General features: G+C 65.3%; 2 protein-coding genes across 2 annotated transcripts; both read left to right on the top strand.

The window, feature by feature from the left end:
- The first annotated feature begins 4543 nt into the window (after positions 1-4543).
- RAB37 (RAB37, member RAS oncogene family) lies at positions 4544-8728 on the top strand. The gene is made up of 9 exons (XM_084298388.1): positions 4544-4639; positions 5432-5542; positions 6940-6981; positions 7129-7195; positions 7278-7330; positions 7706-7771; positions 8144-8200; positions 8451-8527; positions 8600-8728. Exons 1-9 carry the CDS (start codon positions 4574-4576, stop codon positions 8703-8705), a joined length of 645 nt encoding a protein of 214 aa, XP_084154514.1. The 5' UTR covers positions 4544-4573; the 3' UTR covers positions 8706-8728.
- Positions 8729-12037: 3309 nt separating this feature from the next.
- Positions 12038-20806, top strand: NHERF1 (NHERF family PDZ scaffold protein 1; the record flags this gene model as incomplete). The annotated part of the gene is made up of 6 exons (XM_084298682.1): positions 12038-12442; positions 17864-18022; positions 18603-18756; positions 19164-19204; positions 19678-19773; positions 19860-20806. The coding sequence occupies 6 exons, from the start codon at positions 12038-12040 to the stop codon at positions 20022-20024; spliced, it is 1020 nt and encodes a 339-aa protein (XP_084154808.1). The 3' UTR covers positions 20025-20806.
- Between the last annotated feature and the right edge of the window lie 2606 nt (positions 20807-23412).

The following is a 23412-nucleotide window of genomic DNA, read 5'->3' as shown; positions in this document are numbered from 1 at the left end:
GATGACAGACTCTGCTTTCAGGTGATGTGACCCGTTGCCAAATTGTTCTTCCTTCCGGAGGATGCTCGGATCCACTCAGCTGGAACAAGCCACAGGGGAGGAGAGCGATGTCCCCGCTTAGCCATGGTGCTGGGGGGGGATCAAACAGGGATCTCCTGGGTGGGTTTTGGGTTGGTGCCCAGCCCTAGGGCTGCTGTCTCAGCACTGCAGTGCAGCCCCTGCTGGGGCTGAGGCTGGGGAGGGTCCTGGGCTCAATGAGAGGGGCTCAGACACCCACCTGCCTGCAGCGGGGTGGCTCCATTTCGTATATAGAGCAGATAAAAACAAGTGGCAGGTTCTGCTGACCCAGGAGCAAACCTGTGGGGCTGGGCTCCAGCAGCTCAGGGAGCAGCCCACGCACAGAGTGCCTCTCCCTTCCCTGCCCTCCCTTACCAGGACTGTTTTTTTTTCACCTGCTGGGCTCCCAGGCACTACAATTTTAGCTCAGGTCCAGCTGCCACATGCTAAAGCTCAAAAAAACAAACCAAAAAAGTAACCTCAGCCCACGTGCGCCATCCCAGCTCTCCTACTGCTCGGCTGGCACTGGAAATGCACCTCCCTAAGCTGCCTTGACAGCCGTGCAAAACCTCTCTTCTCCAGGCGCTCTAGCCCCAAATCTCTGCTCATGCGCTGCCAGGAGAGAGATCCCAGCACGTCTCCTGCTTGGGTTCACCCCCAGCACCCACTGATGGCTCTGCTTTGTCTCTGCCTGGAGCTGGCAGTGGTTTTGAAGCGAGGGCACTTCTCTAGGTCCGGAGCAGCCCAAAGAGAGGAGCTGTTGCCCTGTCCCTAGCCCAAAAGCTGCAGGCAGGATTTTTTGGGGTTGGGCAGCTCCGCCTGGCTCCCTGCAGGGGTGGTAGCGGGGGCTGAAGCTGCCTCTGCCCATGCAGGGCACGGGGACGGCTTCCCCAGCCTGCACTCACGATACCCTCCTCTGGGTTGTGGGCCCTGGCATGTTGTGCTGAGTGCTTTTTATTTCCCATTTTCCAGGCAAAAGTGTTCCCGTGGGAAAACAGCGGGGCTGAGGGCATGCTGGCTGTGGGAGAGGGGGGCTGGAGGGAGGCAGGGAGGATTTGGAGCTTCCCGGGGGCACCCTTGGTGTTATCACAGCTCAGGGATGCCCGAGTTGAGCTCTCGATGGCTGGTGAGCAAAGGGGTTTCCTCCGTGCTGTACCCCACAAAGCCCCGAGCTTTTCCCGAAGCCACCACCAGCACGTCCCCATCCCCTGCTGCTGCTCCTGCGCCTGCTCAGCGGTGCTGAGCCGCTGCCTCTCCCCAGCAGATCCAGATTTCTACCATGATTAAGTCATGAAGCAGCTCCTGAGTCGTCTCTGCTAGAAATCCCAGTTAAATTATTGATGGGGAGCCTGCCTTTTGTACAAGTTCCCTAAATCCCAGGCCCTGGAGGCTTCCTGGAGCTCAGCCCAGCTCCCCCCCCCCCCGCCCATAATTAATGCCATCCCCTGCATTAACCGTGCCCAGAGCTTTGCTGCACCTTGGGGCACTGGTGTTTTACTGGAAATAGTGTGTGGCCCTAAAATAGCACCGGGTGCTGGCAGGGAAAATCCCCCAGGACTGAGCTCAGCCTCTGCTGGGACCTCGCCCCGCTGCATGAGGGCTTCCCCTGGGGACTTTGTGCCTCCCGGAGCCCACCCAGCTCCCACGCAGGCTCCTGAGCTCCAGTGACCTGCAAGCAGCCCGGTGTGCAGTTGGGAAAGGGGGGAAAATTTGGGGTTGTGGACCTGGCTGCAGGCTGCTGCCTCTCGGACTGCAGGAGGTTTGGGGTTTGGGATGGTTTCTTCTGAGGGAAAACGCGGATTCACTGCGTTTTCTGTGGGATCTGTGGGTGCCAGGAGCCACGGGGCTGGGCGGTGTGAGAGGGGGGATCCCCCAGGGCATGAAATCTGCTGGGGCAGGGGCGAGGTGCGGAGCCCAGGACGGAGCAGGGCTGCAGGAGCTGCAGGGTCTGAACCCCACGGGGAAACCGGGGGCAGCAAAATGATGTGGGCACGGGCAGAGGTGGCAGCACAGCTCCCGTGCTCGGCAGAGCTGTGTCTATAGGAACGCCCACGTCCTGAAGGACGGGGCCAGAAGCACTTCTGGGCGAGCCGTCTGCTAGCGGAGTGTTTATTCCTCCTCGTGGCGCTGGGACGGGGCTCCAAGGGCCTCGGTTTCCTGGCGGGACGGAAACGTTTGCACCCGGGGGCTTTGCAAACAAATCCCAGAGCTGGCAGGGAGGGGAGGGAGAGCCTCGTGCTCATACCTCAGGCCGGAGACAGGGAGGAACCGGGGCAGGCACCGAGCAGAAGGGAAAGGGCTGGGAGGAGGATGGGCTCCTTTGGGACACGGGGCCATGGACCTGCAGCCCCTTGGTCTCTTCTGCTGGGCTCCAGGCAAGTCGTGCCCCTTGCAGGAGGGCTCTGGGGCTCCGCAGGAGGGGACGTGGAGGCACAGACCGAGGCTGCCTCTCCCCCAAAGCTCAGCCTGGGGCAGGGCCATGGATTAGGGATGCTCCAAGGGGTGGGAATCCCTCCCCAGGCAGGAAGCAGGACCAAAGGTGACGGCGAAGGACAGGGCACCATGGCTCGAGCCATCAGGCCGTGGTGCCCGGCAGCCTGCGGGGACAATCTGCTGCCCAGCGGGGCTGCTCATGGGGACGGGCTGCCCCCCTGCTCCTGCTGCTGCCACCCCCGAGACCCTTTTCCTTCTCCTCCTTCCCCCAAAACGAGCACCCTGGGGGCACGTTGGGGCATCGCCAGCCCCCGTGCGCTGATGTTCCTTGGCGCGCCCCTTGCAGACCATCCTGGTTGGAGACAGCGGCGTGGGGAAGACGTCTCTGCTGGTCCAGTTTGACCAGGGCAAGTTCATCCCAGGCTCCTTCTCCGCCACCGTGGGCATTGGCTTTACGGTAAGAGCCCGGTCCTTGGGGCTGGGGCTGGGGGAACCCGGCAGAGGGCTGGGGGAATTCGGAGCCGCCTTTGGCTGCGCGCTGCTGGGGCTGGAGGAGGCGCCATGCGGTGACCCCATGGCGAGGCCGTGCCCACGCACAGCCCCTGCATCGCTCCTGGGGAGTCTCCTTCAGCAGCCAGCGCGGGTCCTGCCCGTACGAAACTCAAGCAGATGGTGGCAGAGCTGGCAAAAGCCCCAGGCTGCCATCCAGAGCTATTTGTAGAGCCGCCACAGGGCTGGCAGCGGCTCTGGAGTGTGTCCCCATTGCCGGGGAGCCTGGATCAGAGACCCAAGTCTGGGACCCCACACACAGCGGGTTCGCTCCCTGGTTCAGGCCAAGGAAGCAGGGAAACGTGGTGCTGTGCCCCTGGGGGGGCTGAGGAGGCTCAGCCGCCCTCCCCACCCTCCCCAGCTCCTGGATATTTTATTTTTCCCACTCCAAGAGGCAGAGCAGGCAGGCGATGCTGGGCCTGGCTCCTACCCCTTGTCCCCAGCTCTCCCCCCATGCAGTGAGCTCAGCTTGGCCCCGGGGCTCTGGCAGCGATGGGGGGCTCCTGGCCAGCCCCCCTCTGTCCAGCCCTGTGTCACGCTGTCCCCTTCCCTGTCCCCATCCGCTCACAGCTCGGAGCAAGCAGCAGCCAGCCCGGGGAGCCCCCACGGGGATGGATCCCCCCCATCCTCCCTCCCAGCACACCGCAGCAGGGCTCGGCCTCATCCAGCAGCTCCACGTGCCCCGGTCCTCAGCTCCGGGCACTGTGCTGGCCACAGAGCCTGCAGGAACTCCGAATGCCCCGGCTGGGACTGGAAATCCTGCTGCCATTTCCACATCCCCAGGGGCAGTGAGGGGTGGCGGTGCCGGAGCAGGGGGCAGGGATCTGTGTCCCGTGAGGATCCGCTGGGGTCCCGGGGGGAAATAAATCAGGGGCTGAAGGCACCAGGGGGAGATGCCCGTGGTCCCTGTGAGGCCGAAGCCCCCAGCAGCCCTAAGGTGTGGGTCTGGACACGGCTTCGTGGAGAGGTTTTGGGGTGATGCAACGCCCCCGGCTCTCCCCACGGGACCTCTCCTGCGTTCCCACACCTGGGCTTATCCCAAATGAGTCAGGAGACACACAAAGCCCCAAAGGTGGATGGAGGGGGCTGGGGGCTGGGCGAGGGTCCCGGCAGGGGGAGCGGGAGCCCCAGCACCCAGCAGGGGGGGGCAGAGGGAGCCCCAGCACCCCTCCGGCTGAGCACAGGCGCCGCTGCAGCGCCTGGCCGCAGCTTCCTGCTAACGGCTCCTGGGGGGGGTGCTGGGGGTGTAACTGGTGTAACTGGGGTGAGCCCGTCCCCCTGCAAGCAGCCGCCCCTCGGTGATGCTGCAGCGCCGGGGGTCTTCATCCTTGCAGCCCAAGGGGTTTTTGGGGGGGCTGCTAAGTGTGGGGGTGGCCCCATCATTGTGTCCGTCCCCCCCCCGTGTGTGTGCACCCGCAGGGAGGTGGCAGGGCTCGGTGCTGCTCGGGGGGGGGCAAGGGCAGGGTTCCTGGAGGAGGAGGAGGAGGAGGAAGAGGAAGGCGGGCCGGGACGCACGGCTCCTCTCGGCCGCACCATGAGCAGGGTGGGGGGCAGCAGGACCCCCCCGGCACCGCCGCAGGACTACGAGGTGGCCGGCAAGGTGCGGGGCGGTTTGGGGGGGGACCAGGGGATGGAGGCTGGGGCTCCGTGGAGGCTGGGGCTTGGCGGAGGCTGCTCTGGGTGCCGGCTGCCTCCTGCTGCAGCGGGAGCGAGCGGGGACAGGAAGGGGCAGAGGGTGGCGGGGGGTGACATGGGGTGACAGGGGGTGACAGGGGGTGACATGGGGTGACAAGGGGTGGCGGGGGGGGGCTCGCTGTGTGGGTGCCAGCCCCGGCAGTGTGCTCATTGCCTTCTTTAAGCTCGGGATCCCTCCTGGCACGATCCCATTGCCGGGCAGGGAAAGGGCAGCGTGGGAGGGGAGCGGGGCAGCAGCGGGTATGCGCCGTGCCGGCGGGCAGCGGGGCAGCGCCTGGGCTGGGGCCTGTTTGCTTTGCAGGAGGGGACGAGAGCCCTGTTTGCTTTGCTGTCTGCAGCCGGCAGGGCCCTGGGAGGCAGCGGCAGGGTTTGCCCCAGCCGTGCACCAGCCCCCGTGAGGGGCACACCCAGGGGGGGCACCGGGGCTGCTCCTGTGGCCGGCTCCCCAGGAGCACTCCGGGGTCTGGCGGTGCTCCGGGGTGGCCGGGAGATGCCTTTGGTGCTGAGTTCCCAGCACCTCCCTTCCTCAGGGAGATGGCAGAGCTGCACCACTGGTGTCCCCCCCCAGCTCTCACGGGGTTCCCCGCACCCCGCAGGACAAGCCCTGCGGACCGGGGGGGGGACAGGAGGGGACAGCGGGGAGCCCGGTGCCGCTGGGGACGCCCCCGCCGACACCTCCCCTGCGCCCGCCTTGCAGGTGATGTTACTCGGAGACTCGGGCGTGGGGAAAACCTGCTTCCTGCTGCAGTTCAGAGACGGGGCCTTTCTCTCCGGGACGTTCATAGCCACCGTGGGCATAGATTTCCGGGTGAGAGCACCGCGGCCGCCTGCCCTCGCTGCCCAGGGGACGGGCGGCCCTGGCTCCCCCGGGGCCCTGGGGACAGGCTGGGGGGACGGACGGACAGATGGACGGATGGATAGGGGCTTCGGGGCTTTTAGGGCCTCCGAACCCCAAACTGTCTCCCACCAGTACCAAATGTGGTTGTCGGTGGCTGCTGAATCTCCTGCACCTCTCTGCAGCAGGGCTGCACCAGCGGCTGCGGGCGGAAGAGCGAGCGGAGCACAGGCACTTCCCCTTCAATTAGCAAAACTGAACTTCGTTTGTGCTCATTTTACGCCTGCAATCTGTCCTGTGGGGTGCTTGGGAGCTTCACCCGGCCGGGGCAGACACCTCGGGGGACGAGCGATGCTCCCCATGGAGTTACCCCGTGCAGCCCCGTGCCACCCGGCCCCGCTGCCCTCCCCTCCGGCCGCTTTCTGCAACCAAACCACAGCCGGGCCCTCACCTCTCTGTGGAGGCAGCGTTCAAGCAGCTCGCCTTCCGCCAGGAAGAGCCGCTTGCAGCACGAATTAAAACCCTTTCAGTGGGTTGGGTGCCGGGGGGGAGCCCTGGGCCGTGTTATCGTGGCGCTTCCTCCGCGCCCTAGGGGAAGAAACCCCCCCGTGCCCAGCGCCGCGTGGCCGTGGGGGTGCTGCTGGCTTGTGGGCACCCCCTCGGCCCCACATTGGTGTCCCACCAGCTGCTGTGTAGCTTCCTGCCCCCCAGCAGCGCGCTGATGGTGCTTTTTTCTTTCACTCATCCCACGTCGCGAGCTAACCCCCCCCCCCCCCCCCGTTTTTGTCATCGCAGAAGCTGACTTTCTACCTCAAACAGTTCCAGGAAACCCAATTATTTATACGCGCCTTCCGTTTCCAGACCCACCCCCGAGCACGAGCCTTCAGAAGACTCTTGCAACACCCTCCGAGCAACCCACGCTTTTCTTTTTACTTTTTCTAGAGGGAAGGCCCCGGGCTCTGGGGTTCGGCTCAGCCATGGCTCGGTGCCCCGAGCCGCTCGCCTCCCCGCCACGGGGGCTGGAGCAGGGGCAGCCCCCAGCAGGACCCCCCCGAGATGCCCTCAGAGAGCTCCACGGGGACGGCGTTTGGCCGATCCCACAGCGTCTGCTGGCCCTGAAGGCTCTCCTTGTCTTTGCCAGGGGCACGAGCGCGGAGCCAAATTCCTCGCTACGCCCAGCGAGGACACAGGGCGGCTTTATGCCGGGCAAGCACCAGGGGAGGCTGCCCGAGGACAGCCCTGCAGCCCCCCCGTGACCCTGTGCCCCCCGGGAGCACGGGGTTTTGTAGCAAGGGGGCTCCATCCTGCAGCCCCAGCTCCACCCACGGGGCTCTGTGCTCACCGCCTCGTCCTCTCCTTCTCCCCCGCAGAACAAGGTGGTGGCCGTGGATGGCGTGAAGGTGAAGCTGCAGGTGAGGGTTGGGTTTTTTTTTTGGGGGGGAGCAATTCCCGGCCCTGCTGCCGCGTGAAATGGGCTTGGCACCGTGGTCCCACAGGGCTGCAGGGGGGTCCCCAGCCGGTGGGGCGCTGCCTGCTCTCATTGGGACGATTTCTGGCAGATTTGGGACACGGCGGGGCAGGAGCGTTTCCGCAGCGTGACCCACGCCTACTACAGGGATGCCCAAGGTGGGTCGGGGGCCGGGGGTGTGGGCGAGCCCCCCGGGACCTCTCCCCGCAGCACCAACGCCCTCGGCCCCTTCCCTTTCAGCCTTGCTCCTGCTCTACGACATCACCAGCAAGATGTCCTTCGACAACATCCGCGTGAGTGCCCCCGCCCCGCGTTCATCCCCAGGGATCGGGGACGCCTGCGTTTTTTTTTGGGATGGGGAGTGGGGATTTTAAGCCTGTTTTGCAACAAGCACCGCTTGTTTTGGGCAGACCCAGGCAGCTCGGAGCTCGTCCCCTTGGGCACGTTTTGTTTAGGGGCACGGCGAATGGGAAAGCTTGGGGTGGGGGCGAGTTACCTGTAGGGCTGAGGAGGAGAAGGGGTGTTCACAGAGCTCTCCACCTCGTTCTGGAATGGTTCCCACTGGGAAAAAAAATAAAATTAAATTTAAAAAGGTTTTCCCAGCCCTCCCGGGGGGCAGTTCAAGGTGAGGGGTGCTCCCCCCCGACGCAGCCCCGCTGTCCCCGCAGGCCTGGCTGACGGAGATCCACGAGTATGCGCAGAAGGACGTGGTCATCATGCTGCTGGGCAATAAGGTGCGTGTAGAGCCCCCGTTCCCCTCACCCCGAGGCTGTCCCTGCCCTGGCCATGCCTCCGAGGAGAGCTGGGGCTGGGGGGACTGCCTGTGCCTCAGGGGAATCCAGGCTGGAGGTGACCCCAGAGGGCTGGGGGGCCGGGGAGCCGCGTCCCTGGCAGCCAGAGGAGGGCAGCACGAGGCTGAGGTTCCTGGTACGGGGTGATCCCGGTGTGGGTGCCGGGTGCCGGGTGCCGGGTGCTCAGCAGGTTCTCCTCTGGGCTATGGGCATTCCTGGCTCCCTGAACCCCACAGATCCTGGGAGCCCCCCGTGCGCCCACCTGCCTGCTTGCGGGGTGCCCCCGGCTGGGTGACGCTCTCCCTTTTTCTGCAGGCTGACGTGAGCAGCGAGCGGGCCGTGAGGACAGAGGACGGAGCCTCGCTGGCCAGGGTGAGCCGTGGCCGAGTCTGCACCCCCTGCTACACCCCCACGGCACCCCAGGCACGGGCGCTTCATTTAGGGACCCCGTGTGGCTGTGCCACCCACTCCGCACGGTGCCCAGACCTGCATGGCACAGGGGGCACAGCAGGGAGGGGATGTGACCCCGTTCCCAAACCCCACCCAGCCAAAGGGGGTGATTTTTGGGGGGGCAGGAGGGGGTCTGGGACTGCCCCCTGATGGGGCCGTGCCGCCCTCGCAGGAGTACGGGGTGCCCTTCATGGAGACGAGCGCCAAGACGGGGATGAACGTGGAGCTGGCCTTCCTCGCCATCGCCAAGTGAGTGCACGGGGCCGGGGTGGGGGGAGCAGGGGGTGTCCCCCGGGGGTAACAGGGCCCTGCCGCCCCCAGGGAGCTGAAGCAGCGAGCGCTGCAGCCGCCGGACGAGCCCCGCTTCCAGATCCACGACTACATCGAGGCGCAGCAGAAGAAATCCGGCTGCTGCGCCTTCGCCTGAGAGCGGCGGGCAGGGACCCGGGTGCAGGCAGGGCTGGGGCAGAGCGGGGCCCAATCCTGCCCCCGGCACCCACGGGTGTGCCGAAGCAGAGGGTGCAGGAGGAGGGACGTTATTCCAGGCGTGGTGCTGAGCAGGGCCCGGATCCTGCCGCCCTGCAGGGTGGTGCCGGGGGCTCGCCGTGCGCCCCAACCACGGCGCGGTGCCTGCCAGCCCGGGGGACGTGGCGGTGCCACTGTCGCCCCAGCAGGACTCAGGATACGGCCCCAGCACCCGGCCTCTCCTCCCCTGCGGCCGCTCGTGGCCTCGCTGTGCTCCCATCCAGCTGGGAGGGCCGGATCCTGCCCCGCTTCCCCACTGCTTCCCCCCGGGGAGCCGCCGGACCCATCCCCGTGCCGGTGCCCAGCCCTGGCCGTGGCTCCTCGCCGGCACCTCCGGGGGTGTCCCCGCCTGCCCCCCGCCCGCCACAGCTGGAGCAAGAGATAAAGGAGCCCCCGGTGACTTCGAGCACATGCGGCAGTTTGAAAAACCTTCATTTCCCCCGGGTGCAGCTGTGGGGTTTGGAGATTTTTATTTTTCTTTATTTAAGGGAAAAGCTTTTTGCATTTCCGCCCCCCCCGGACCAAACCAGCTGCGGCCTCGCGCAGGCTGGGGACGGGGCTCAAGCAGCCCTTGGTGGTCTGGAGACCTTCTGCAGGGTCTCTGGGCCCGTGGTGGGGCGGGGGCACTCGTGGGTGTCCCAAAATGAGCTCGGCGGGGTGTGGGGTGCGGGCAGCGCCCCAGTGCTCAGCATCACCCCCCCCCAGCACCCTGTGCCATGTAGGGCACCGGGACGGGGAATATTTGGGACAGGGAATACTTAGGATGGGGAATATTTGGGACGGGGAATATTTGGGGTGCTGCTGGAGGTGCCCAGGGCAGCTGCAGGGCACACGACCCCCATGCACAGGGGGGCTGCCGGGCACAGCACCCCCTCAGCACCCCCCCCCGCCCCGGTGCCTCCTTCACCCCCACTATCCTGCCGGGTGTCTCTGTGCAAGTTTACAGATTAAAGCTGGGTATTTTTGAGGCTTTGCATCCGCCTGTTTTTCTTTTTTCTCTGCCTGAGAAATCCCTGCCCTGGGCCTGCGACGTGGGAGGCTGCTGCGGCCGGGCTGCAGGGGAGCGGGACGGGGACCCCCGGGGCCCCCGCGGCGCCTCGGGGTGGGAGAAACCCCCGCGGCCCCCTGCTCCTCGCCAGGGCTCAGCCCGCAGGTTTCAGCCAGTCCAAAGGTGAGAGGGGAGGGCTAAGGGCGGCCGGTTAAATTAAAACCAACCTCCTCCCCTGCTGCTCCGGCGGTGCGGAGTTCAGCATTCCCCAAATAACTCCGGCTTCCCACCAATGGCATCCGCCTCTTGGCTGAGGTCGGCAAAAAAAAAAAAAAAAATAATGCTGGAGAGCTGCAGCACAAGCAGACGTCGGCGCTTTTCTGTTCCCCACCCTCCGGCACGAGCTGTGCCAGCGTCCCGGGGCAGCTGGGGCTGGCAGGACACGGCCGGGCTCTGGCGGTGCCCCCAGCACCCTGGGCTCCGCCGGGGACCCGAGCGCGGTGCCGGCTGTTTCCTCCCCTCCTTATCAGGGCTCCAGGCTCACAGCAGCCCTGCCAGGGCCGGGTTTTGTTTCCTGAATTCGAGGAGCGTTCCCCGAAAAGCGCGCCGGCTGCTCCCCGCCTCGGATGAGGACAGCCGGGGGGGGGGTTTTGCTGCTCGCAGCCCCTGCGCTGCGGGGCCGTGCCGAGGCCGGCCGGGCACACGGGGCGCTTGGCCTGGTTTTCTCCCGCTGGTTTCCTCCTCTGCTGCCCGCCGTGGGATTCCTCCCGGCTGCCGTTCTCAGGGCCGAGCGGCAGCGGGGTGATGCTCAGCGGGGCGAGGAGATGGGCGGCCCCCCCTGCTCCTCATCCCTCCCGGTGTCGTTGCCTTCCCCCGGCGCTTCCCAGCCCTCTGCAGCCCCACGGGGCCGGAGCAGAGCCTCCCGTCCTCCCCAGCTGGCTGGGGCTCAATTAACTATGCTTAATTAAGCGGCCCCGAGGACCTTTGGCCGGGCTGAACTCCAGCTGAGGCTGCGGAGCCCGGCAGTGAGACCTGCCCCCGCAGCCCAGGCTGACCCCAAAGCCGGCGCTCCCCACTTCCACAGCCTCCTGGGGCCGCTTCTGCTTTCCAGGAGGGCGCGGAGCAGGGCAGGGCCGTGGCACAGCCGAGCCCCGGGGGTCATCCAGCCGGGGAGCGCCCCCCGTGCCAGCGGAGCCGGGTGCTGAGCAGGGTTTGGGGACGGTTCGGGGGCTGCGCTCCCATTCCCAGCACCCAGCGGGTCACCAGCGAGCGCAGCCCCCCCTGCAGCTTTTCCCCTTTCCCGTGCCGGGCAGCTTCTCTCTGCTCCTTTCACTTCTCTGCACCCCGCGCACCCTGCAACGGGCAGTGGGGTGACCCCACTGGGGGCTGGGGGTGACCCCACAGGGGAGCAGAGCTGCAGAGGGGTTTAGGGGTGATCCCACAGGGGAGTTGGGGCAGCCCCATAGGGGAGCAGGGCTGCAGCAAGGGGCAGGGGCAACCCCACGGGGGGCCGGGGTGACCCCACACGGGGAGCGGGGCTGCAGTGGGGAGCTGGGGTGGCCCCAGGGGACACTGAGGGTGGCCCCATGGGGCAAAGGGTTGGCAGAGGGGGTTGGAGGGAACCCCACGGGGGAGCAGGGGGGACCCTATGGGGGACTGAGGCTGCAGCAGGGGGAAGGGGTGACCCCACAGGGAACAGGGGGCGCCCGCATGGGGGAATGGGGCTAAACAGGGGGGTCGCGGGCAACCCCATGGGGGTCAGGGGGTGACCCCACAGGGCAGTGGGGCTGCAGAGGGAGTCAGGGGCAACCCCATGGGGGTCAGGGGGTGACCCCACGGGGCAGCAGGGCTGCAGTGGGGAATTGGGGCGACCCCACAGGGACCTGGGGGCACCCCCACGAGGGTCAGGGGGCGACCCCACAGGGCACCGGGGCTGCAGAGGGGGTCGGGGGCGACCCCACAGGGACCCGGGGCGCCCCCCCCAACCCCTGCGCCCTCGGGGCCGGGGCGCGCCACGGGGGCGGGGCCTCATTTCCATAGCCCCGCCCACCAGCGCTCGATTTCCATAGCCCCGCCCACCAGCGCTCGATTTCCATAACCCCGCCCCCTTCTTTTCCTAGCCGGGCGGAGGCCACGCCCCCCTCTCCCTCCGATTGGCCGCCGCCCCCCGGCGGCCCCGCCCCTCGCTATAAAAGCCGTCGGCGGGGCGCGGGGCGGCGCAGAGCGGGCGCAGTGCAGGCGGCGCCATGAGCAGCGCCCCGACGGGGCCCGCGGCGGCGGCGGCTCCGCGGCTCTGCTGCCTGGAGAAGGGCCCGGACGGTTACGGCTTCCACCTGCACGGCGAGAAGGGCAAGCCGGGCCAGTTCATCCGCCTGGTGGAAGCCGGCTCGCCGGCCGAGCGCTCCGGGCTGCTCGCCGGGGACCGCCTGCTGGAGGTGGACGGGGCGAACGTGGAGCGGGAGAGCCACCAGCAGGTGGTGGAGCGGATCCGGGCCGCCTCCGGCTCCGTGCGGCTCCTCGTCGTGCAGCCGCAGCAGCCCGAGGAGCCCCCGCACAAGCCCCCGAGCCCCCCCGACGGCGGCGAGGCTCAGCCGGACCCCCCGACGGCGGAGCCCGCGCTGCAGGAGAGGAGCAGCGGCGGCAGCGAGCAGGTAATTTGGGGGGCAGGGGGTAGAAGGGGGGGGCCAGGCGGCGTTTTACACCCTTAGAGAAATTTTCTCGCCCCCCCCCCCCCCCCCCCCGGGCCGGTGGTGCCGCGGTGCCCGGCGGGGAGCGCTGCCGCCCGGCCGGCCTCGGTGCGCCGCTCGGCTGCCGGCTTCGTCCTTTGTTTGCTGGTTTGCAAGGCGCTTACACCGCCAACAGCCCCGGCCCGGCCGCCGAAGGAGGCAGCCAGCCAGGGCTGCTGCGTGCTGTCTTGGTTTGTGCTCGCTGCTGGTCGATTTTGGGGTGTTGAAGGCGTTTTGGGGGTGTTGAGGGTTCACCGGGCTCTGCACCCTCAGCAGGAGCAGCCCCGTCGTGGGCTCCCTGCCCGCCCCATCCCCGTGCTGCGGGATGAGCAAAACGGGGTCAAACCCCCCCGGGAAGCTGCGGGGGCGTGAGGCTGAGGACCACGAGTGGGCACAGCGGCACCTGGGGAGCTGCTGGCTCCATCCCGCCGCCCTCTGACCCCTGCGGGGCTGTGGTTTGGAAGCAGGGTTTCGCTTTGCTGCTGCCCACGGTGTTTGCACGGGGGCTGAGCAGCTCTGCTCCCCCCACCCCGCCAGCAGCATCCGGCCCCGCTGTGTATTTTTGCCTTCAAAGCACCGGGGAGCCCCAGCCCGGGCTGCTATGAGGTTTTTTTTTTTGGTATTGAGCAGCTCCAAAACGCAGCAAAAAGCCTCGGTCGAGTGAAGATTTGGGGCTGTGGCTCCAGGAGCTGGCAGCAGCCACTCGTGCCCTGAGCGTGCCGGGTCTCTGTGCACGGCAGGGATGGGGGACACCTGGAGTGGGGTCGGTGGGTCCCGGGGGACGGACAACAGGTCAGGAATGCCGGCCCTAACAGCGCGTAGGAGTCAGCGGTTGCACAAACAAAGCGATGTAGAGGTGAGGAATTGAGAAATTTCTGACCTTTCCTGCCCGCAGCGGTTTCTAAGAGACGCTCGGGGCTGCCGAAGATAATACAGCTTCTTGTTTACCCGGTGAAAATGAGTGTTTGTTGTCCCAACACAGATGGGGATGGGCTTCCCGGGAAGCGGGCAGGGCCAGTGTGGTGTCCCCAAGCTGGGGACAGTCCCGGGGACTGACGCAGGTGCCTGACCTCCCCGCTACCCCCGGTGCCAGCACGGCGCTTTGCTGCGGCTCTGGGACGGGCACCAACGCAGGGTTGGTCCCGGATGGACTTTGGTGCCTGGCAGAGCTGTCGTCCTGCGGGGTTTTGCTGAGGATCAGGTGTTTTTGCTCGTCGTGTCCCCGTTGGACTTTAGCTCGGTGCCAGCTGCGTGTTCCCCCAGCCCCGCTGGCACACGGTGGGACACCCGTCTGGTCCCTGCCTGGCTAAGGCACCCCTCCGGCACCCCCTTGCCCGGCGATGGGGGTCTGGTGGCCGTGGGGGTACAAATCTCTCCCGTCTGGGGGAGTGGGGCAGGATGCTCTGGGTAGGAACACGTGGCCTCTGCTCCTGCAGCATCCTCCCGGCCAGGCTGTGCTCCCTCCCCATGCAGGGGGCGCGTGCCCGCCTCCCATATGTCGCGGTGCCAGCGCTCCCCCCGGGCTAGCGAGACCTTCTGTGCATGCCTTCAGCCCAGACATCCCTCCACGAGCTGGAAAAAAATAAAAGGGCCTTATCTAACGCTGCTTGGGTGAGCTCCCTGCCCTGCTCGTGGGGCTGAGGGCGCTTTGAGGACGTGCGGCTCCCCACGGATATGAGACCCCAGCACCATCGGCCAGAGAAGCAGGTTGGCTACGTGATCCTGGAGGTGCCCGAAGGCTTGGGGTCATCTCAGTGTACCCGAAGGCTTGGGGTGAGCTCGGGGTGCACCATTAGCACCGACGGTTTCTCTCTGCACGAGAGCAGGAAGTCGGTTGCGCTGGTGACAGCGGCTGACACTGCTGCTCGCCCGCCCGCAGCCCCAGACGGTTTCTCAACAGGGAGCAGGAAAAACCCTGTGGCTGGGGGGAGGGCAGGGCCTGGCCCCAAGTTGGGGAAAAAACAAAGCTTTGGAGACGTCGCCTCGGTTGGGCGCTCGCCCTGCTCCCGGCCGTGCTGGGAAGCCGCCCCGTGGGACGCCGGGCACGCCGTGTGCCTGTCCCGCGGCCCCCGAGCCCTGCCCTTCCCCGCGGCGGCCGTGGGGATTCTCCCAGCGCCGGTCCCGGCGGGGAGCTGGAGGTTTGCATGTGTCAGAGTCCTGTTTGCTTTGTTGGGCTGGACTTGCCTTTATTTGCTTAGCAAGCCCGGAGACGCTCGCTGCCAGGAGAGCTGGCTGTCAGGCTTCCTGCACGGCACCGCTCTCCCCCCGAGGATTTAAACCCTCCCGTGTCGGGGCAGGAGCTGTCCCCGCTTGCCCTCCGCGACCCCCCGGCTCCCCCCATAGCAGGGGCCACCCCCACAGCTCCCTGCCCTGCAGCTGGGTGCGGGCTGAAGGCAGCTGCACCCCTACAAAAGGGATCCAGGGACACCCACGAGGGGCTGGGAGCCGGCAGCAGCGCACCCACGCCGGGCCGAGGGCGGTTTTGCATGGCCGGGGCCGGTGCCAGGTGGCTGAACTTGGGCTCTGGCCCCTCTGTAGGGCAGGGAAGCGTCCCCGGTGCTGGGCTGGGGGCGGTGGCATCTCGCCGTGTCCTCCCCCCGTCTGGGTTTCCGGAGGCTCCAGCTGCCTGGGGAGCGTCTTGAGAAAGTTTCATGCTCGTGGAGCTCTGGTGGCTGCCAACCGCTGCCCTGGCACGGGCTGGGGCTGCTGCCACCAGGGCAAGGCTCCTGCTGCCGAGTGCCAGCCCTGCCCGGCGCCTTCAGCCTCCCTCTTGCAGATTCAGTCCTCAATTACTAAATTTAGTGCTTGCTTCCCCCTGGGAAACCGAGCTGAGCCTCCCGGAGCTGGGTTTTTGGGGTCCTGGGGGTGGAGAGAGGGGCAGTTCCCAGCTGGGAGCATTGCGCTGGGGTAGCTGGAGTTGAACGAGGAAATGAATGAAATTTCCTCCCGAGCCAGCAGCGTTTGGGAGCAGGAGTGGGCTGCATGAAAAGCAGCTCCAGTCCAGCGCTACGTGACGGGGATGCTGCAAGAGGCTGCTTTGCATCCCCTTTGTATGAGGCCCGAATGTATGTGCCAGATTTCAGGACCCGTGTGAATTTGCTGGCCTGGGCGTCCTCAGAGCCGGCGTGTTTCTCTCTGAGTAACCCCAAAACGCAGCTGCTCGGGGCCGCCTACGGGCTCGGTGCTTCTCGCAGGGCTGCAGGGAGCTTCCTGGAAGCTGGGCCTTCAAAAGCTGCCCTGAGATCTGTCAGCAGGCCGCGAGCACGACGGCTGTTCGGGTTCTCCATCCCCCTGGGATGGGGAGGATCAGCCCCAAATCCCCTCCACGGGGCAGGGTGCTCCAGTCCCACGCAGGCTCTTGGAGCAATGCGGGTGTCCTTTTGGCACAGGGGGGTTGTGCCCTGCCTGGGGACCCCCCTGTGGCCATGGATGGGACCCTGATGGCCGCGTGTCCCATGCTGAGCCCAGCTTCACCCAGCGCCATCCCCGCGGGAGGTGCAGGAGAGCTCGTGATGAGGCTAATCCACCCCCGAGTGCAGCGCAAGGGCTGCCGGCGCTCGAGGACAAGGCAGCTTAGAGAAATTAGGGCCATTTCCATTATCCTCCTGCCCAGCTCCTCGTGCAGTCACACTGCAAGATCCTGCCCCACACCCTGGGTGCCCACCCCAAACCCTCTCGCCCTTGTCCCTAGCTGCTCCTGCCTTTCCTGGCTGCATTTTAGGGCTCGGTGCCTCGCCGGTGGAGCTGAGCAGCTGCGTCCCCCTGCCCCGAGGTGCCAACGCTCTGCTCTCCAAATCCTCCTCCTCCTCCTCCTCCTCTCCCGGGCGCGCTGCCAGTGCCCGCTCGCAGGGTGCTCCCTCGGGCTTTGTCCCGAGCTATCGGCGTGGAGCAACCCCGCGGCTCTGCCAAGGGCAGCGAATCCCAAAGGCAGGCAGTGGCAGGGACACGCAGCATCAGCGCTTCCTCCACCACATGCCTTTGGGACAAGGACCCCCCCCCCCAGGGCTGGGTGCTGCAATCCCACCCGCTCTGGGGGGGCTGCGAGCATCACCGTGGGCTCCCATGGCTGGGGCAGGATGCGGGCACCGCTGGCTCCTTCTGGCTGCTGGCACAGTCCCCCTGTCACCTTCGGTCCCCCGTGGGCCCGGCTGGGCGTTGGCGAGCCGTGGCAGCCAGCCTTGGCCCCGCAGGAAGGCGTTGTGCAAGAGGAGCGGGGTTATCGCGGCAGCAGGGCTGTCACCCAGGCTGGGCTGATCCGGTGCCCGTCGTAAATGTGTCACCCGCACGGGCTGCGGCTCCCCGTGACCGTCCTTGGTGCTGGCCCCAAGGACTGAGGTTAGCAAGGGGAGCTTCGCGGCGTGATGTGGATGCGCCAGGTTCAGAGCAGCACGGGGCGAATGTGTCGGGGAATTCCTGCTGTGCACACACGTCCCTGGGGTGTTACGGGTGCCAGAGGACAAGAGATGGTGTTAACGAGCAATAAAAGCCCTAGTGGGGAATGCTGTGGGGACTCGAGCACGGCTCGGCTGCCGGGGAATCCCTACCCAAGATCGGGAGGTAACGATCAAGATTATCAGCAACCACAGGCAACTTTTACGTATTTAATATAAATATGGCTCAAGCCTCTCCGTGTAAATCTATAAAAGTTGTCTCAGCTGGGCAGCGAGTGCAGCTCACGTACACCACCCTGCTGGGCTGTTCCTATTTCCCTCTTGCTCGGGGTTAGCAGTAGGGACCCCCACCCTTAAAGGGTTTTATCTGGGAGCGGGTGGCTGCCCTGCTCGGTTTCCTGGGTACAGGGCAGGTCGGGGCGCATCGTGGGCGGGCTGGGTGGTGCCTCCCGGGCAGGTGAAGGTCCCACGTGTCAGCACCCCAGTCTGGCAGGTTTGGGGTTTTGCAATCGCTGAGGGTCGTGGCCGGGCATCAGGGTGCACCTCGGCACCGGGGTGCTGTGGGTCCTGCTCCCTGTCCCCGGGGAGCAGCGTCTCCACGTGTCCCTTCCTTGCGGGGTGCTGGGGGAACGGGGAGGGTCCCCGCAGGTTCCTGGGTGGGGTGGGATGTGGGTGCCTGCCACCAGCCCAAACTGCTTCCTCTTCCACCTGCAACTGGCGATTGCAACCCTGATCCCAAAAGGAAGGGCCTGGTCTCAGGCTGCACGTAATAACAGCCTGCCATAATATTTCACCACAATTAGCGTGTCCTGCGCCCAATTAACGAGGGCCAGGGTTCATGGGGTGTTCCAGGACCCGGTGTCCCGGCTGTGGGTGCAGGTCTGTGGCCAAGCCCACAGAGGAAAGGGGCTGGGAGCAGCTGTCCTACAGCTGTCCCCTCGCTGTCCCCTTGCAGGAGCTGCGTCCCCGGCTGTGCCACATCAAGAAGGGCCCCAATGGCTACGGCTTCAACCTGCACAGCGACAAGAGCCGCCCGGGGCAGTACATCCGCGCCGTCGACCCCGACTCGCCGGCCGATGCAGCGGGGCTGCGTCCCCAGGACCGCATCGTCGAGGTGGGTGACAGGGCTGGGAGCTGCCTGGGCTCCCCGAAACTCGGGATGGGGCTCCCCAAAACTCGGGACGTCACTGATGGGGCCGCTCAGCATGGCGGTGCCCGGGAGCTGCCCTTTTGGGGCACGGTGACTCAGGGCAGAGCTGTTCCCACCCAGGGGCGCAGCCGAGCCCTGATTCACCCCCTGGGAGATAAGCTGCCATCACCCAGGTTGTCACCGTCACCCACACGGGGCACGGCTCTCCCTGGGCTGTCCCCGGGTGGGACGGGCTGGGGAGGGCATCAGTGCACCCCGTGGGTCCTGGGCTGTGCTCGGTGACCAGGGTGGGGACGAAGCTTTGGGCTCCTTGGGGACCACCTGGAGGAGCCCCATCCCGGCACATGCCCCACGCTCCTGCCAGCACGGCCGGTGCAATCCCGTGCTAATCACTCCGAGAAAATCTGCTTTTAATGAGGTTTTCCTGCCCGCTAATCCCCACACAGCCCCAGAGGTCGGTGGGGGGCTGTGGCGGGGCCGTGCGCGGTGCCGGGAGGAGCGGTGTCCCCGCTGCCCCGCGGTGACGGCGCGCTGACGCCCGCAGGTGAACGGGGTCTCGGTGGAGGGCAAGCAGCACGCGAGCGTGGTGGCCGCCATCAAGGAGGGCGGCGACGAGACCAAGCTGCTGGTGGTGGATGTCCTCACGGATGAGTTCTTCAAGAAGTGCAAGGTGGTGCCCTCGGAGGCGCACCTGACAGGTGGGTCCGGTGCCAGCGCTGCGGGGTCACCTCGTCCCCAGGCCCTGGGGATCTGCTTGGGGGCGGCCCCCGAGCTCTGGGAGAGGGGATTTTGTTCAGAGCAGCCCCGTTGTGCCAGCTCCACGTCCAGATAAAGGCCTCGTGCGAGGCACGTGGCTGTGGGGTGTGCGGGGAGGAGGGTTTATGGCCCTGCCGGTTACTCTTTGACAGGTTTTATGGCTCAGGGAGGGCACGCGGGTGCTCTTCGCTCTCCTCTGCTTGGCCTTGGCCCCCTCCCTTCCCCATGGGCAGAATTTGGGGGTGAGGGGAGCTCAAGGGTTCGGGGCTGGGTGCAAGGGGTGGCACAGGGAGGGGTGGGAGAGGGCAGGGCGAGCCCATCCATCAGGACCCGTGTCCTCTCCCCGCAGGTCCCCTGCCAGAACCTGTTGCCAACGGTGATATAGAGAAGGTAAGAGTGGTTTTCATGTATTTAATTTTTAAATTAAAAACAAACTCTTTTACCAAGCTCTGGGCACGGTTTAGGAGTCCCTCCATCTTCTGCCTGTGGGTGGGTGATGCCCCCAGGGACCGCTGGTGCCCCCCAGGGACAGGGTCTCCTGTGGGGCTGAGCATCATGGAGGTGTCTGCGATGCCTTGTGTCCATCCTCACGATGCTGCGTGGCCAGAGGCCCTTGTGCAGCCAGTCCTGCAGCCTTCCTCCTCCTCCTCCTCCTGCAGCCAGGCCAGCCTTTAATCCTCCCAGCCCCACTCAGGCAGCACTGGAGGTATTTATTATGCTGAAGCTCTCAGCGGATTACCAGCCGGGAGGAAGGATTTCAGTCAGCTCCCCTCCACCCCCAGGACCTGCAGCAGCCCCGGGGGCGATTCCCAAACCCCATTCCCACCTCTTCACCCTCTTCACCCTCACTCTGCTCCCCCCAGGAGAACAGCGAGGAGCTGCGCTCCAACTCGGCGTCTGAGAGGTCCCCCAGCCCCGTGCTGGCCACGTTGCCCGACGGCAGTGAGACCCGCAGCGAGGTAGGGATGGGAGCAGGAAAAAGAGAGGGGGGGGACCGGGGTGAGAAGCCCCCCACCGTGGCACTGAGCGTCCTCTCACCCCGCAGCCCGGCGTGCCGGAGGGGGACAAGCGCAGCTCGGCGTCCGGCTCCCTCCTGGACCTCGACATCCCGCTGGCCGTGGCCAAGGAGCGGGCCCACCAGAAGCGCACCAGCAAGCGGGCGCCCCAGATGGACTGGAGCAAGAAAAACGAACTGTTCAGCAACCTGTGAAACCGCCTCGGGGCGGGGGCCAGGGCTCCTGTCCCCCCTTTTCTCTCCCCGGCCTCTCCTTCGTCCCTCTCGTCCCTGCCACCCCGCCGTGGAGGACGGGGTTTGGTGGCCGGTGACTGTCCCCAGGAGGGCGAGCAGAGGGGTGCTGGGGGTGCCCCCCGCTTCCAGCCTGGCCCCTGGGTGCTCCCCCAGCCCCAGCTTGAAGTCCTGTGCCCGTGGCTAGGCATAAAGGGGAGATTTTGGGGGGTCGGTGACTTGAGGTGGCCAGGTTCGATGCCCAACGCTTCTGGTCCCCTCTACCAGCTCTTCTCCCACCCCAACCCCCAAATCTCCTGCCCTCCCTCCCAAATCTCCCTTTTTTTCTTTCAAACCCGAGGCTTTTGGTGACCTCTGCCCAGCCCCCGACCACACGATTCCTCCCAGGTCGGTGCTCTTCCCCCCTGCCTGGCAGTGTCCGTCCACCATGACCCTGTCCCTTCGCCCCGGCCCCCACAGTCACAGGGGCAGGGACATCCCATGGCACCTTGCCCTGGGGCTGTTTTGGGAGAAAAGAGGGTGTCTGGAGCAAGCAATAATCACCTCCTGTGCTACCGCTCCCTCCTGGAGGCAGAGACGATCGGGGTTTGCATCTTACACTGTTTAATTTAAAGGGTTCTCAATAGCCTGTCTTTTTTTTTTTTCCTTCCCAAATAAGAGGTTTTCCAATCACACCGTTTGTTTTGTTTTTTGTTTTTTTGTTTTTTTTTTTTTTTTTAAAAAAAACGTATTTTGTGGAAATTCTTCCTGTGGACGTTTTGTTTCCGTGTTTCGCGGTCGGGTGCCGTGCTGTCGAGCTCGAGAGAAATTCTGTTGACTGGAATAAATCTTCCTGACTTCACGAGCCCAGCTGCAGGACAAATCCTTCCGGAGCTGCGTGCCCCCGGCCCCAGGACTTGGTGCCATGGGGGTCCCCGTGTCCCCTTGGGGTGGTGCTTGTGCCTTGGGGGTCCTACAACCGGGCTGGGGCTGTCTATTTGGGGAATGGTTATGCTTTGGATGCCTTCGTGGGTTTTATTTTCAATTTCCAGCCATGGAGCCCCTCCGAGCTGTTTCGGCACAGCCTGGTTTTCTGATTTAACCCCCCCTTGCTGGGGGGTTAGGCTGTGATGGGCCCACACTGGGCCCAGTTTGGGTGCTGGGCTGGGGGGATTGGGACGGACGGGCTGGTCCCAGCATGGGTTAATGCCTCAGGGGGATTAATGTGTTTAAATCCCACAGAGGGGGGGCAGTGCCAGGCTGCCCTGCTCTAATCTGCCCTGAGGGATGTGGCTGCCGGCTGGGTGGGAGGGGGGCAGCCCCATACTGCCCCCAGCCCCTCCAGTGGGGTTTGGGGTGCCCCTGAGCCCCCATACAGGCTGGAGGAGGGCAGGGGGCTGCTTGTCCCGGGTGGGACTTTGGGGGGATTCCCTGGGTGGGGGGCTGACCCCTTCCTCAAGAGGATGGAGGCTGCAGGTGAGGGTGCTGGGCTGGTGTCCCGGGGCTATTTTTAAGCCCTGTGCAGCTTACCGGGTCGGAGCTAAGCCCTCCTGCAGCGGGAGGGCACGGGGGGGCTCAGCAGTGACCGCTCTGGGAAGGGGATGGGGGCTTCAGGAGGTGCCTCATTTGTGCCAGCCAGCGCCTCCAAGGCTGGGACCCCCCTTGGGACCCCTCCGGGGTGCTGCAAGGTAGCTTGGGGCTGGGTCCTGGACTAGGAGTGTGGCTGGGGCAATCCTGGGAGCCTCCGTTTTGTGTGGGTTTCCTGAAAAATCCCCAGTTTTGCAGTTGGATTAAAAAACGCATCCAAGCTGTGAAATCCTTTGGGCACAGGGGGGTTGATGTGTGCTGCAGGTTGAGAACACCCCTGGGGGGACAGGGGCAGGCCTGGGGGGCACCTGGTGGGCTCCGGGAGCATCTCCTGCCCGCAGCCCTGGGCTGTGCATCGCCTCTTCTCCTCATCGGAGCAGCCTGGGGGCCGGTTCTCACGTGGGGGGGCTCGGGGACAGACCCAACCTTGTTTCGGGTTGCCAGGGTGAAGGTTTTGCCCGGGCTCGGCGTTGCCTGGGCACCAGGGATGCCAGGCAGGGAGCTTGGCGGTGCCAGAGCAACCGCGGGAGTGCAGCAGCACCCGGGCTCCGGTGGCTGCCTGGGGGCCAAGCGGGGCTGTCCCGTGAGAGCAGGGACCAGCACAACCCTGGGCCGGGCTGGGTGATGGGAGAAGGGCGAGCCCTTATCCTGTCCCCTCCAGGCAGCACTGGGTGCACCCCAGCTTGGGGAGAGCCAGGGAAGGGGCCGAGGGGGCTCCCAGAGGGGGGTGAGAGCAGGGGGAGCCCCAGCGTGGGGCTGGGGGCAGGGGGTTTGGGGACCATGAGGTGCTCATCACCGGGTCCCTGATCATCCCAGAGCCTAAACCCAGACCCTACAGCCGCCCAGATGGAGCTGCTGCACCCCTCCAGCACCAGGCTGCTTTCCCTGTGTTTCCCCCAAGGCCTCGGCCCTAGGGGCTCTGGATCAGGACAGCCTGGTGTCAGGACCCCACAGAAGTCAAAGAAAGGAGCGTGATGCCATCAGGTTCTGCAAATGCTGTCCTGGAGAACAAAATCCACCCCCACCCAGCCGGTGTCGAGGAGCCCGAGGCCCTGTAACTTTGACCCCAGCTGGAAGCAGAGCCGCTCTTCAACTGATCGCTGCACGCAGCTTCTGCGACAACAAAATCCCTGGGAAAGACTTGTTTAAAATACCACGATACGCACTTGGTTCCTACGCCTGGTTGTGATATTATTCATAGTGCCGATTTATTTAACTGAACTAAAATTGGAAAACTCCGACTCCCAGGCCCTAAAAATACTGCCAAAGCGGCACTAAAATTTCCAGAGCCTACCAGTCTCCGATAACAACAGCCCTGTGCGGATCTGCAAGCTATTATCTGATACTTCCTAACTGGAACAAATCATTTCTGGTCTCCAATTAGCCATTACAGCTGCCCTTACAGTGGGGGAACACCCCATGAGTTATCCTCCCCACCTCTTCTTTGAGCCATCTTCCCTGCCAAGGAGAGCGCGCTGAGTCGGGCAGGGCAGGTCAGGTTAAATAACTGCACTAAAAACTCCGTCCAGAATGAGTCAGACAAATGGCTCTTTGTCAGCAACAGACCTCGGGTGTACCACGGGCAGACTCTTACCCTAAAGGTTTCTGCCCTGGTGAGTGATGCTTGCAGCCTGAGCTGCCTTGAAGAGGGATATCACTTTTCTGTCTTCCTTTACTCGTGTTTTCCTTCTTGCTGTGGTAACAGCAGATAAAATGAAGTGAAATATCACTTCCCAGCTGATGGCCTGAGGTTTCCAGGTCCACGCTCATACCAGACACCCGTGTG

The sequence above is a fragment of the Netta rufina genome (genome assembly GCF_964035555.1).
Source record: "Netta rufina genome assembly, chromosome: 19".
NCBI classification, from domain to species: Eukaryota; Metazoa; Chordata; class Aves; order Anseriformes; family Anatidae; genus Netta; species Netta rufina.
This window is presented reverse-complemented; position numbering and strand designations above follow the sequence as displayed.

Excerpts from the sequence above, each read along its gene's own strand:
- RAB37 (XM_084298388.1), top strand. The coding sequence starts at position 4,574 with ATGAGCAGGGTGGGGGGCAGCAGGACCCCCCCGGCACCGCCGCAGGAC. Across the intron at positions 7,331-7,705 it reads TGTCCTTCGACAACATCCGC|GCCTGGCTGACGGAGATCCA; the intron begins GTGAGTGCCCCC and ends CTGTCCCCGCAG. Across the intron at positions 8,201-8,450 it reads ACGGAGCCTCGCTGGCCAGG|GAGTACGGGGTGCCCTTCAT; the intron begins GTGAGCCGTGGC and ends CCGCCCTCGCAG.